At 40.3% G+C, this 14,736-nt stretch overlaps 1 protein-coding gene across 1 annotated transcript; it reads right to left on the reverse strand.

The window, feature by feature from the left end:
- Positions 1–236: 236 nt before the first annotated feature.
- On the reverse strand, positions 237–10,841 carry LOC109439082 (HLA class II histocompatibility antigen, DQ beta 1 chain). The gene is given in 5 exon segments (XM_019719277.2): positions 237–646; positions 1,754–1,864; positions 2,424–2,705; positions 3,397–3,666; positions 10,670–10,841. Coding segments are annotated over 5 exon segments (780 nt in total). The 5' UTR covers positions 10,773–10,841; the 3' UTR covers positions 237–632.
- Positions 10,842–14,736: the final 3,895 nt, after the last annotated feature.

Below are 14,736 nucleotides of genomic sequence, written 5' to 3' on the forward strand. Positions count from 1 at the left end.
GCACACAATCCCAGCCTCAGCGCCCCACAGAGGATGGAAAATTGAATTTATTTCCTACCTCATTTCCCATTCTTGTGGCACCTGAATTAGACCAAGTATGGGGACCCACGACTTTCTAGTCTCCTTGTCTGGATATTACCATCTTTGGGGCATAACTGAACTTGAGAATCTGACCTTTCCTTTGCTCAGTATTTCCCACAACCACCATCATACTCACTCATATATAGAAACACAAGTGATTCACAAATCTATTTAATTTTCATGAAATATTATTGAAAGATAAGAGCTTGACATTTAATTCCTGGGCAGTCTTCAGAAAGAGAACAAAATCAGAAACGCCTACGGAGAATACTTATGGTGCAAACAGACCCAACTGGCAGCACAGAGCTCAGCGCCTCGAGCACCAGGGTGCAAATCAGTCACAGGCAGAAGTGCAGGACAGCCAAGAACAAAAGGGGCCATGGCAGCTTCTCCTCAGTCACTGTGGGGGCAGGACCGCCATGGGTGACAGCTGGCAGAGGTGGCTTGCTCACAGGCCTGATAGAGGGGAGGTTGGGAACCATGTACCAGGGTGACGGCAGGACAAAACCAAGGAAAAGCGGTGACAGATCCCAGGAAGAAGAATGTTTGGGTCAGTGCCCGAGCCCTGGAGGAGAGAGAAGAAAGAGTCGTAAGTCACACCATCCCTGAGAAAACTCAGCCCCTGCCCTCCCTGGGGCCTGTGGGCAGCGTCAGGACACACACTCGCTCTTCGTTAGCTCTCCTGGTGATGAGTAAAGACGGAACTCTGCTGAAGTGAGCACCAGACTTCAGCTTGAAGCGGCAGGTGGGGGCAGAAGAGCATAACTAAACGCTTTGGTGGAGCACAGGTCATGACTAACGGGGAGGGTAAGAACTGCCATTGTCTGTCACCTCACCTACCAGCAAGTTCAGCAGCACTTTCTGCAATTTTGGACTCTGAGGGCATCATCCCCATAGAATGGCTGATGCCAAAGGTGGGATCTTACGGGAACAATCTCTGAAGTTTCCTGCAGAGATTATGCAGAATGTTCCAGACTTCTCCCTTGCCCCAACTCACGTGAGACTGAATGTGGCATGAAGCAAGCACCACATAACAGAACACGCCGAAGTGTCCAGACAAACCCACTCTACTCCTTTTTCTATCTTATGTGAGTCACAGTTCTGGGCAAGAAGATGGGGAATATTACCTGTGGGTGAGGCCTCAGAGTTATCTACCATCAGCAAGAATGAAAAGAGAAAGGGAAAAAAACTCATTAACCTGGATAATAAAAAAATGCATCTTTCTGTCTTTATCTCACCCTCCAAAGGAAATGAGTGAGCAGCTCCCGACCCTTCTTTCCTGCACTCCCACCCGTGTACAATAAGGCTTCCACTGCCATAGAATGGGATCACTCCAAAGTCACTGAGCCAGTCACTGAAGCAAGAGAAACAGAGACTGCGTGTCTTTTAAGGAAGGCAGCTCAGAGCAGGAAGTCCCATACTGATCATGGCCTGGCAAAGGTAAGGACAGCATGAGAGCTGCTCTCCTCTGTCTATCTAAGAATAACCTTCACCACTCACCTCTGACGAAGGAACTTAACCCAGGACAAGGAGATCTCCTAGTCTGCCTAATTTCTGCAATCTACCAGCATCCCACCTTGGTCCCCTTCCTTTGTGGGGCCAGGGAGGAAGTTACAACAGAATGCTGCCGTTCCAGCACCAGTCTTCCCCAGTTTCTCCCAAGGTGACTTACCTTTCTTATCCCAAAGGTGGATGATGAAGCCCAAGCCAAGAAAGACCAGCCCCAGCACAAAGCCCCCAATTCCACTCAGCATCTTGCTCTGGGCCGATTCAGACTGTGCCCCTGGGAAGTAAAAGCCTGCGTGTCAGTGTCTGTTCCCACACCCACACCCCACAGGGTCCTTGTCTGCAAGCCTGGAGTCTAATCCAGGAGACAAGAAACAAGAGGAGCTCTGAGAGCAAATAGAGGCGGGCCGAGGGCATGCATAGACCCCTAGGGGGCAGTGTAGGTGGATGACCGGAAGGGGATGGCAGCTCCTTGGGAACTGCCATCAGACCCTCGCCAAGACACCACCTTTAATGTCAAAGCCCAGAACTCCAACAGTTGGGAAGACACACCGCCAAGGCTGAACTGTGGCTGGGGAGTCAGGATACGTACAGGGGTTGCCATAATGTCGTGCGAGAAAACGAGATCAGTACTGAACATGTGCCTTTTGATGGGATAATGGGATCTCAGTCTTCCCTCACTCCCAGCACAGAAATTATATCAGCATTATGTCGGAGGGACGGTGTGACATGTGCAGGACACAGAGAGATAAGGAGGAAGCCCGCCCCACCAGGCCCAGAGTCCTCCCTGCCCCTTGTGTTTTCCGAGTCCGCGGTGTCAGTGAAACACCCCTTACGCCACTCCACTGTGATGGGGCTCGGCCGGCTGGGGTGCTCCACGTGGCAGGTGTAGACGTCTCCTCACTGCGGAGTCATTTCCAGCATCACCAGGATCTGGCAGGTCCAGTCCCCATTCTGAATAAGAGGCGTGGACACGACACCGGCTGTCTCCTCCTGGTTGTTCCGGAACCACCTGACTTTAATTTGACGAGGATAGAAATCTGTCACCGAGCAGACCAGCAGGTTGTGGTGGCTCAGGGCCTCCGTCCTGGCTGGGGAGATGGTCACTGTGGGGGCCACTAGAAGGAATGACAGACAGAGAAAGTCAGACGGCGAGGCCGCAAAGGAAGTCTCACCATGGGCTTCGTCCCTCCTCTGATACTAAAGTAGAGAGGAACACAGTTTTTAAACAGTCTATTATTAGAATCCCAGCTCTGCGTTCTAATTAGCTAATTTCTTAATCCATTTTTCAGGAAAATAATACTTTTATTTAGTGTTTACTTTATTAAACAAAATAATTTATGTGAAAACTATATGTAACGTGGACTGATCATTTAAATATATATACGTATGTACACATATGCGCAAAGTGTGCTGTGCACACATTGGGGGACCAGCTCGGACACGACCTGGCAGCAAACCAGAATCCGATGTTGCAGGAGCTATGGGAGTCTGCGCGAAGTGAGAGACTCGGGGCCCCGCCAGCTGGGGCTGGGCCGTGTGACCTGTGAAGGACTGAAGTTCAGAGCACTGACCATGACAGCTGCCGCCCCAGCTGCCCCGGGGGCAGAACGCCTCCTGCCTGAGTTTTCAGTCTCCCTCCCCGCACCCCCTCCCAACTCTGTCCGGCCAAGCCGTCCAACATGTTTTCCCTTGGAACTTGAAACCCCTCCCAGCACCACCAAGATCTGAGGAATTCATGGAAGCTCCTTCCCTTGGGCCTCCCCACTGGGTTTGGGTGAAGGGCCCCTGAGTCCGTCCTAAACTCACCTCTCCGCTGCACAGTGAAGCTAGCGGTCTCCTTGTAATTGTGTCTGCACAGCGTGTCCACCTGGGCCCGATACTCCGCCAGGAGGTCCTTCTGGCTGTTCCAGCTCTGAGCGTTCGACCGCCCCAGCTCGGTCACAGCCACAAACACCCCCACGTCGCTGTCGAAGTGCAGCGTCTCCTCCTTGTTGTAGATTTGTCTGGCGACGAGCCGCACACGCTCTGTCCCGTTGGTGAAGTAGCACATGCCCTTAAATTGGTACACAAAATCCTCTGCGGAAGAACCGGTCCATGTTAGATTGAGTTCAGTCTTGCACCTCAACCAACCAATTAGCGTGGGGAAGGGAAGGAAAATACCAGCACATCCAAGTGGAAATAAAACCTGATCTCAACCCTCAGAATTTTATCTGCAGGAAGAATTTAGTGACTTCTGCTGCAAATCCTGCATTGAAGGTTTATTGGAGAAAATTTAATGTAAAGCAAGAAAAATAATGGATCAATGAATGATTGATAATGAAGAAATAAAGCAGTCACTATTTACATATAGTAAATCTGTGAATAAAGTCCCAAATAATCTACTGCTAAATGAATTTAAAGCAATAGTTTAACAAGTAGTTGGATACAAGATTCATTTTAAAACATTATGTAAGGTCAGCAGAAGAAAGGAAATAATAAAAATCAGATCAGAACTAAATGAAATAGAGAACCAAAAGACAATAGAAAAAATTAATGTGACAAAGAACTGGTTCTTTGAAATGATTAACAAAATTGACAAACCCTTGCCTAGACTCACTAAGATAAAAAAAGAGAAGACACTAATAAACAAAATCAAAAATGAAAAAGGGGAAGTTATCACGGAAGCCACAGAAATACAAAACATCATCCAAGAATACTATGAAGGACTATATGCCACCAAATTCAATAACCTAGAAGAAATGGACAAGTTCTTAGAAACATGTAGCCTTCCTAGGCTGAATCATGAAGAACTGGAATGTCTAACAGACCGATCACCAGTAACGAAATTGAATCAGTCATCCAAAACCTTCCCAAAAGCAAAAGTTGGGACCAGATGGCTTCACTAGTGAATTCTACCAAACCTTCAAAGTGGATCTAATACCAATCCTGCTCAAACTCTTCCAAAAAATAGAAGAAAAGACAGTACTCCCTAACTCATTTTATGAGGCCAACATTACCCTGATACCAAAACCTGGTAAGGACAACACAAAAAAAGAAAACTATAGACCTATAACTCTGATGAATACAGATGCAAAAATCCTAAACAAAATTCTAGCAAATCGAATGCAACAATGCGTAAAAAGATTATTCATCACGACCAAGTGGGGTTCATCCCCAGGGCACAAGGATGGTTCAATATATGCAAATCCATCAATGTGATACATCACATAAACAAATAAAGGACAAAAATCATATGATTATATCAATTGATGCAGAAAAAGTATTTGACAAGATACATCCATTTATGATTAAAACACTTAATAAAATGGGTATAGAAGGAAAATACCTTAACATAATAAAGGCCATATATGACAAGCCCTCAGCTAATCTCATAATTAATGGAGAAAAACTGAAGCCCTTTGCTCTACGTTCAGGAACACGACAGGGATGTCCCTATCACCTCTGCTTTTCAACATAGTGTTGGAAGTCCTTGCCAGAGCAATCAGGCAAGAGAAAGAAATCAAAGGCATCCAAATTGGGAATGAAGAAGTTAAATTGTCACTCTTTGCAGATGACATGGTGCTATATATAGAAAACCCTAAAGACTCCACCAAAAAGCTTTTAGAAACAATCAACGAATACAGTAAAGTTGCCGGCTACAAAGTCAACGTACAAAAGTCCATTGCATTCCTGTATACTAACAATGAAATCTCAGAAAAAGAAAAAAAAATTCCTTTTGCAATTGCAGCAAAATAATAAAATACCTAGGGATAAACTTAATCAAGGATGTGAGAGACTTCTATGCTGAAAACTGTAAGATCTTTTTAAAAGAAATTGAAGAAGACACAAAGAAATGGAAAGACATTCCATGCTCATGTACTCGAAGAATCAATATAGTTAAAATGGCCATGTTACCCAAAGCAATATACAGATTTAATGCAACCCCCATCAAAATCCCAATGGCAATTTTTAAAGAAATAGAACAAAAACTCATCAGATTTGTTTGGAACCACGAAAGTCCCCGAAAAGCCAAAGCAATCTTAAGAAAAAAGAACAATAATGGAGGTATCACACTCCCTGACTTTGGCTTGTACTACAGGGCCACAATAATCAAAACAGCATGGTATTGGCAGAAAAACAGACACATAGACCAACGGAATAGAATTGAGAACCCAGAAATAAAACCACATAAATATGGACAGATAATTTTTGACAAAGAAGCAGAAAACATACAATGGAGCAAAGACAGCCTCTTCAATAAATGGTGCTGGGAGAATTGGATAGCCACGTGCAGAAGAATGAAACTGGACTGCTATTTGTCACCATGTACCAAAGTTAATTCAAAATGGATCAAAGACTTAAGCGTAAGACCTGAAACAATAAACTGCATAGAAGAAAACATAGGTACTAAACTTATGGACCTTGGGTTCAAAGAGCATTTTATGAACTTGACTCCAAAGGCAATGGAAGTAAAAGCTAAAATAAACGAATGGAACTATATCAAACTTAAAAGCTTCTGCACAGCAAAAGGAACCATCGACAGAATAAAGAGGCAACCAACTGAATGGGAGAAGATTTTTGCAAACAGTGCCTCCCATAAGGGGCTAATATCCAAAATATACAAGGAATTCATGCAACTCAACAACAACAAAACAAACAACCCAATTGAAAAATGGGCAGAGGACTTGAAGAGACTTTTCTCCAAAGAGGACATACGAATGGCAAATAGACATATGAAAAAATGCTCAACATCACTGATCATCAGAGAAATGCAAATAAAAAGCACAATGAGATATCACCTCACCCCAGTTAGAATGGCCATTATCAACAAGACAAATAGCAACAAGTGTTGGAGAGGCTGTGGAGAAAAAGGAACCCTCATACACTGTTGGTGGGAATGCAGACTGGTGCAGCCGCTATGGAAGGCAGTGTGGAGGTTCCTCAAAAAATTACGAATAGAATTACCATATAACCCAGCAATCCCTCATCTGGGTATCTACCCAAAAAATCTGAAAACATTTATACGTAAAGATGTGTGTGCTCCAATGTTCATTGTAGCTTTATTTACGGTGGCCAAGACATGGAAACAACAAAATGTCCTTCGATAGATGAATGGATAAAGAAGTTGTGGTATATATACACCATGGAATACTATTTGGCAGTAAGAAAAGATGAACTAGGATCATTTGTGACAACATGGATGGATCTTGAGATTATAATGCTAAGCGAAATAAGCCAGGCAGAAAAAGCAGAGAACCATATGATTTCACTGATATGTGGTATATGAACCAAAAACAGAAAAATAACAAGACAAGCAAATGAGAAACAAAAACTCATAGACACAGACAATAGTTTAGTGGTTACCAGATGGTAATGGGGGTGGGAGGTGGGAGATGAGGGTAAGGGGGATCAAATATATGGTGATGGAAGAACTGACTCTGGGTGGTAAACACACAATGGGATTTATAGATGATGTAATACAGAATTGTACACCTGAAATCTATGTAATTTTACTAAAAATTGTCACCCCAATAAATTTAATAAAATAAAATTTAAAAAAAAAAAAACTTTACAAGCTGATTCTAAAATTTAATAGAAGCACAAGGAGCAAAGATTACCCAAACTACTCTTGAAGAAGTAAATATTGTGAAAAATTTTGGTCTACTATCAAGATATCAAATAAAAATGTGATCATTATATACTGTGTTATTGACACAGACATAGGAAAATAGATGATGGCGTAATATATCCCAAAATGAGTCCTATGCACATATTTACACTAAATTTAGGACCAAGGTGGCACTATAGATCTGTGGGAAACAATGCTCTTGCTAATAAGCGGTGTTCTAATAAATGGGTATCCATGGTGGGGAGAGAGAAAGCTGGACATAGGCCTCACCCACATACAAACGAAACCTAGATGAACTGAAGACCTGAGTATGAAATGCAATACTACAAAGGCATTAAAAGATAAAATTAGAAAATTCATCTGGCTTTTGCAGAGACCATATAGATAAATTGAATAGGTATATGATGGAGACCCCCAACCCTCCGTTCATTAAGTTTCTGAGTGGCACCGATCTCAGCCATTCCACCCGGAATAGCCAGATGAAGTTTCATGAATGATGGTAGACTACCCAAAACTCATTCCAATAGTAATCCCAGTTGTAGCTGCTGAATTACATGTGGCATCTTTACTGGAACAGATCAACACAGCCTTTGGTACTTGGGTTATGACTATCCATCTGGCCAATGAATTCTTGTCAAACTTCTTCAGGAAAGGTGATCAAAGGCAGTTGTGTTTTAGAAACAGACACATGGATACAGAGAACAAACTGATGGTTGCTAGATAAGGTGGGTGAGGGTTGGGTGAGAAAGGTGAAGGGATTAAGAAATATAAATTTGTAGTCACAAAATAATCATGGGGATGTAAAATCAGTGTGGGGGCTATAATAAATAATGTTGTAAATATCATGTAGGGGGTCAGATGGGTGCTGGACTTATTGGGGGGATCATTTCATAGATTATTTAAATGCCTAACCACTACACTATACATCTGAAACTAATATAAAGTTAAAAACAACAAATAAGTCATGGGGATGTAATGTACAACACAGGGAATATAATCATATTGTGATAGCGTGGTACAGTGTCAGATGGTTGTTACACTTATGGTGACTGCTTCTTTAGGTATATAAATGTTGAATATCTATGGTATACCTCTGAAACTAATACAATATTGTTTGTTAGCTATATTTTAATAAAAATCTTTTTTAAAAAGCAAAAAAAAAAAAAAAAAGATAAAATTAGAGAACATCTTCATGACTTTGGAATTGTAAAGGATGCCTTAAGCAAATCATAAAAAGCACTAACCATAAAGGGAAAAGATGGATACATTCAACTTCATTAAAATTAACAGCTTCTGCCCACCAAAAAATATCATTAGGGGTTAAAAAGACAAGCCACAAAGTACAAATAAGTATCTGCAAAGCACGTACTGACAATGGGCTCGATTCACAATATATTTTTATATCTTTTACAAACAAATAAGAAAAAAACAGATAATATAAAAGAAAAAAAGGAAGAAAATATCTAGATACTTCAATCAAGAGCAAACACCAGTGAACAGTAAACATGCAGAATTACTCATCGTCATTAGCAGTCAGAGAAATGCAAGTTAAAAGTATGGTGAAACACCAGTACATACCCACAAGAGAGGGAAACATAAGAAAGTCTAAAACACCAAAAGCTGCCAAGAATTGGGTTCTCTTATAAACCACCGCTGGAGTGCACATAGAGACAAACAATTTGAATAACAGTTGGGCATTCTGTTGTAAAACAGGATCTGCGTACCCTTTGCACTCACCAATTCCAATCTAAGTATATACTCTAGTCTGAATAATGCAGGTTCAAAATAATAGTAATTAGAATAATAATAATAATAACAATATAAATAATGCAGGTTCATATGCTCTAGGTTACATGGGGAAAAAATGGAAGCAACCCCAAAAGTGCATCCACGTTAGAATGGAATCCTCATAAAATGGAATCTACCACACAACAATGAAAATGGATGGACAGCTGTTACATGAAAGATCTATGACGGAGCTTCTCAAACGTGATATTCAACAAAAGGAGCAAGATAAAATACAACATTTATAGAACATTTAAAGGGGGAGATATTAATCTATATTGTTTAAGGCTACAGTCACATACGTTAAAGCCATAACAAAAAGCAATCAAATGAAGATCACAAAAGTCATAATAGTCCTGATTTCTGGGAAGTAGAAATTATTAAGAAAAGGCACGTGGGAGTATTTTGGGTGCTGGTAATATTCAGTCATTTTTGACCTGATTATTAATTATTTGTATATTTCTTTATAATTTTTGTTAAATTTTATATATACGCTTTATATAATGTCTATATTATAATTCAAAATAACTAATGTAAAAAATGTGGGCTAATCATACACTCTAGTTGTGTGTGTGTGTGTGTTTTAGAAACATTAAGTGAGGTGGTTTGTGTAGTGATATTACCATACGATTTAGGAATTAGAGGGCACAAAATAAATATTAATTTCCTTGTTTTGTCACCATCCTCATATCCCCGTTCACCATCAATACAGACTCAAGTTTGTACCTAAATGCAAAATTAGTGCCACTCACTAATTTTAGTGCCACTCACTGCCTGTCCTCATCCCCTGAGGGGTCTCACCTCATCCACTAGACGTCCTCTGCGTGACCCCACAGCTTACCCTCAAGGACTGGGGAACTGTGCTCTGCAGACAGTGAAGCTACAGAGATGACGGCTGCCTTGAATTTCTTCAACCCACAGTCTGACAGTACATGAACACCGCTTGGCCCAGAAAGTCCCTAGGGTGGCAGATCCTTTTACCTTACTCTCTGAGGTTTCTTAATGCTTCTCAAGTGGTCTCATGTGCATTTTCCTATGTTTGTTTTTATATTAAATTATAGTTGGCATACAATATTATATTAGTTTCAGGTGTACAACACAGTGATGTGACAGTTATATACCTTACAGTGTGAACACCACACTAAGTCTAGTAACCATCTGTCACTGCAAAGTTTACTGCCATTTGCAATATGGATGGACCTAGAGGGCATTATGCTAAGTGAAATAAGTCAGACAGAGAAAGACAAGTACTGCATAATTTCACTTACACATGGAATTTTAAAAAATCGAAACAAACAAAACAAAAAACAGATTCACAGAAACAAAGAACAAACTGCTGGTGCCTGGAGGGGAGTGAGGGTGGAGGAATCATGAAAAAAGTGAAGAGGAATATAGCCAATAATAGTGTGAAAAGTTTGACTTCCATTTGGTGTAGAAATAAACTTTCTCTTTTTCTTCCAACCCTGACATCCCAAAGTTTTTTCCCTGAGAGAAACTATCCTCCCTTCAGTTGCAGAGATGAAAAAAGAAAATCTAGCAAAATTCTTGAGGAGGAGAAATTTGGACTGTGATAGAAGCCCTTCCAAATTCCACCTGGGATTTGGTCAGAGTGCCCTACACCCCAGAACCCCCAAGAACTTAATTGCCAGATCTGGGACCTCTGAAGAGTAGCTGTGCAGCACTTACTTGGAGCAGCTCTAGGATGAGCCCTGGGAGTCCTCAGAACCATGAAAATAACCATCACAATTCCAGCTACGGTCCCAGGGCTCCTGGGGATTTTCTCAGTCATCTCTCCACACTTGAAGCACAAACAATGTAACAAAGGCCTTGGCCGTCAGTGCAGCTGCCACCAGGTAATGTTTCACTGATCTTTGCAAAAAATGAAAATGAGGAAACTGCCTATGAATTTTAGGATTGGACAGTTCCTAGGAAGAAAGCCAAACAACCCAATAACTTACGTTCTCATTTGTCTCTGGGTAAACATTTCTAATGAAAGTTCTCAGTGAAAACAATTCTTCATGGACCATCTACCAGGTGCTCAGTGCCAGCTCATCCCCAAACATCACTGAACTGTGATATGCTGGAAACATGTTTGGAGGTTTCAGGAGCCAGAAGAATGTGGTTTGGAGTGTTTCTTCCTGGGACATTCATTTAAATTTGCTGGTTCTTGTATTTAGGGTTTGACAGTGGGGACGTGGAAGGGAATGGAATGCTAGTCCTTGGGAGAGATGATAATTGTCTAAACCCTCTTCATGTCCTTCCTTGACTTAGCACTGAGACATCTTTGGACACAATGTAAAAGGCAACCGATTTTGAGAAAAATGTGCTTGTATCACAGACAATTTATAAACCTTGTGACCTACAACAAATGACATAATCTCTATTAACCTCAGTCTTCTTAATGTGTAGATAGCATCTGTTTAGTAGTGTTATTATTAAGATAAAATACGTTATGTATATGACATGTTAATTGCAGATTCTGGTGAAGAGCTAGAACTGAAGAGGTGGTACTTCGTTTTCCCCAGAAATAGCTCTGTTGTTTGCTCTGAGGGGACAAAACAGAGGCTGTGAGGCGTAGGTAGCTGAGTAAAGCTCACTGGGTTATTTAATCAGCTACCTGCATACATAACAAAAGTCCAGAAGATTCTCTCCAGAAAAAAAAAATTAATTTCCCAGGATGTCTTGGTACCTCGGAAGCTACTGATAATCCCAGTTACTACAGTAACAACAGGCAGGTAAAACAGGAGGTAAAAAGGTTAAAGTGGAGGTTAATGGGCGCGCTTGGAAAAAGAAATCTAGCCCAGAGAAAGGCAGACACGTTATTATTATAATTATCAACATTACTATTTATGTTGGCATACAATAATAGCCATCATTTTTAGACCCACTATATGCCAAACACTACAGTATACATTAAAATATCTTACCTCATGTAATCTTATTGACAAATTATGAAGTGTTATTATCTAAATTTTCAGGTAAGAAAACCATCCTTCAGTTTGAATAACTTGATCAAAATCACAGCCTATAATTTGCTTTAATGATACACCTTTGATAATCAGTCTTTAACCGCATGTGATACCCCAGTCATTTATCCTAAGAAGTGTTTAAACAAAATATCAAAAACACAAAATTACATAATTTCAAGTAATACAGCTTTGTAAACTCTCCACCCACATTAAAGAATAAGCCTGTTGATTGAATCAGAAGCGTGACAGTGATCGTAATGCTTCCTCACAATTGTCTTGGGATTGATGCAAAATATTCATCTATATTGCATTTAATATTAAATATGAACGTATCTAATGATACACAGTAACTGATTTCATATATGTGCTTTCAAAGTACTTACGATGTTTAAAAATTAAAACTACTTATGATGTTGCACCTCTCTTAATGAATTACCAAATAATCCCTTTAATTTTCATTAAGGAAATAGAACCTCAGGTAAGCACTTCAGCTAATTTTTAGGTAAATCCTTGAATTAATGAATGCTGATGATTAGCAAATAAGCACTCATTACGTTTCACAAATCATATACAATTAAGGATGATGTCTTGAAATCAAGTCAGAATAGAGGACCTGTATTGATCGTACACGCCCCTAGTACCGCTGTTGTAAGTATCCAGACAACGTGGGAGTTCCCATACAGACGTAGACAATTATTTTTATAAGGGAACTCTTTCAATAGCATTCACCTTTAGTTTTTGTGCCTACCCTATTGCCCATAGATTTCCGGTTTTCTAAAATTAAAAAAAAAGTTCAAAGATTAATCTGAAGAATGTAATCGACAATCAACAAATGTCGTTGAATGTCTAAAATATTCTGCATGCTAAGAATGCAGATAAAACAGTGGCCTTCATGGTGCATATATTCTATTAATCTATTAAATTCTACTACATTTTTAATCAATAAATATTTAATGATATTAATTTTTAATTAATAAATATTTAACACTGTTATGTGTCCATCACTTTACTAGGTGCTAAGGATGTAATTCAGAAGAAAAATAGGTGTGGTCCCTGGCTCATGGGGCTTATATTCCAGTAAATGTGACAAATACCTTCTTTTGTTTTTTGTCATGTCAAGATCTGGGGGAAGAGAGAGTGCAAAGGCCCCGAGGAGGGTATGAGCTGGGAGCGTTTAAAGAACAAGGTCAGCGTGGGTGGAACAAGGCTGGAGAGTTTGTAGAGAAAGATCCTGTACGACATGGCCAAGAGTTTTGATTTTCTCTGAGTGGGAATCAGAGCCCAGATCTCCACCCTAATACTGACTGTCACACTTCATAAAGACAAATAGAAACATGACGTATGACAGTGAATTACTTCCTGCTTTTTTTCCTAAAGAAACCTTTATATTTTGAAAAATAAATTCCAGATAAAAAAAAAGTCATGAAAACACATAGAGGAACCTTAAATGCATATTACTAAGTGAAGAAGCCAATCTGAAAAAGGTACATACTGTATGATTCCAACTACATGACATTTTAGAAAAAGCAAACTGTGGAGACAGTGAAAAGATCAGTGGTTGCCAGGGGCGAGGGGAGGAGGATGAACAGGCAGAGCCCAGAGGGTTTTCAGGGCAGTGAAACTCTTCTGTGTGATATTACAGTGGTGGGTCCATCTCACTGTAGGTTTATCCAAACCCACAGAAAATGCAGCACCAAGAATGAACCCTCATGTAAACTATGGAATTTAGGTGAGAGAATGTAGGTTCATCAATTGTAACAAATGTTCCGCTCTGGTTTGGGATAGTGACAGCGGTGAAACTCTGTGTGTGGAGACAGAGGGTGTGAGGGAAATCTCTGCATTTTCTGCTCTGTGCTTCTATAAACCTAGAATTGTTCTAAAATAAAGTCTATTGAAAAGGAATCAATCAATCAATCAATCAATCAATCAATCAATCAATCCCCAAGAGTAGAACCTAAGGAGAAGCAAATCAGGAAGAAAGAAAGAGGTAGGAGTTTCACTGGTAGCAAGTGAAGGAATTAAGTATCCTACACTGAAAGGATGCGGGAAGAACTTATATTTTTGCATTACTAGAGGGAACAATATCACCATTGGCCTTCCACCAACAGTGAGCTGATGTCAGTTCTCTAAGAGTCCCAAGCTTATTATACATGGACATGTCTGTATTAAATACAGTTACATATATATCATACTAAACAACGTGTGCAATGTTATAAAATTTTAACTTAATAGATATTTGACATGAGTGCCAGGCAATCCCCTTGCATTTAACAAATCATCATCATGAAAATCATATAGGTTCAAATGCTCCCACCATTGTCATTTTACAGGTATATATAGCAGATAAGGTATAAAGATGTCCAGTAACATGTCTATATTCACATAATCACTACTAGGCAGAGATGGCATTTAAACTCAAAGCTTTGGTTCCAGAGTCAGTGCTCTAAACCACTATGGTATGCTGTTTCTTGACAGAAAGGTGATGGATAGATGACAGATGATAGATAGATACTTAATAGATAGATGATATAGATAGATAGATAGATAGATAGATAGATAGATAGATAGATAGATAGATAGATAGATAGATAGATCGCTCAGGGGAAGAAAGTTTGCGTATCCGGGCCCCTCTGCTTCTCTGTCACCACACAGAAAGCAGCACTGAGATTTGTTCTCACTTTGTAGACCCAGAATGGGTGTTGTGCTCACAGAGGAGGGCAGTCTCCCGCCAGAGAAGGTGAAAGTGAGTGTGGAACAAAGGGGTGAGGGTTAGGGAAAATTATA

This window comes from Rhinolophus sinicus, linkage group LG05 (genome assembly GCF_036562045.2).
Source record: "Rhinolophus sinicus isolate RSC01 linkage group LG05, ASM3656204v1, whole genome shotgun sequence".
NCBI classification, from domain to species: Eukaryota; Metazoa; Chordata; class Mammalia; order Chiroptera; family Rhinolophidae; genus Rhinolophus; species Rhinolophus sinicus.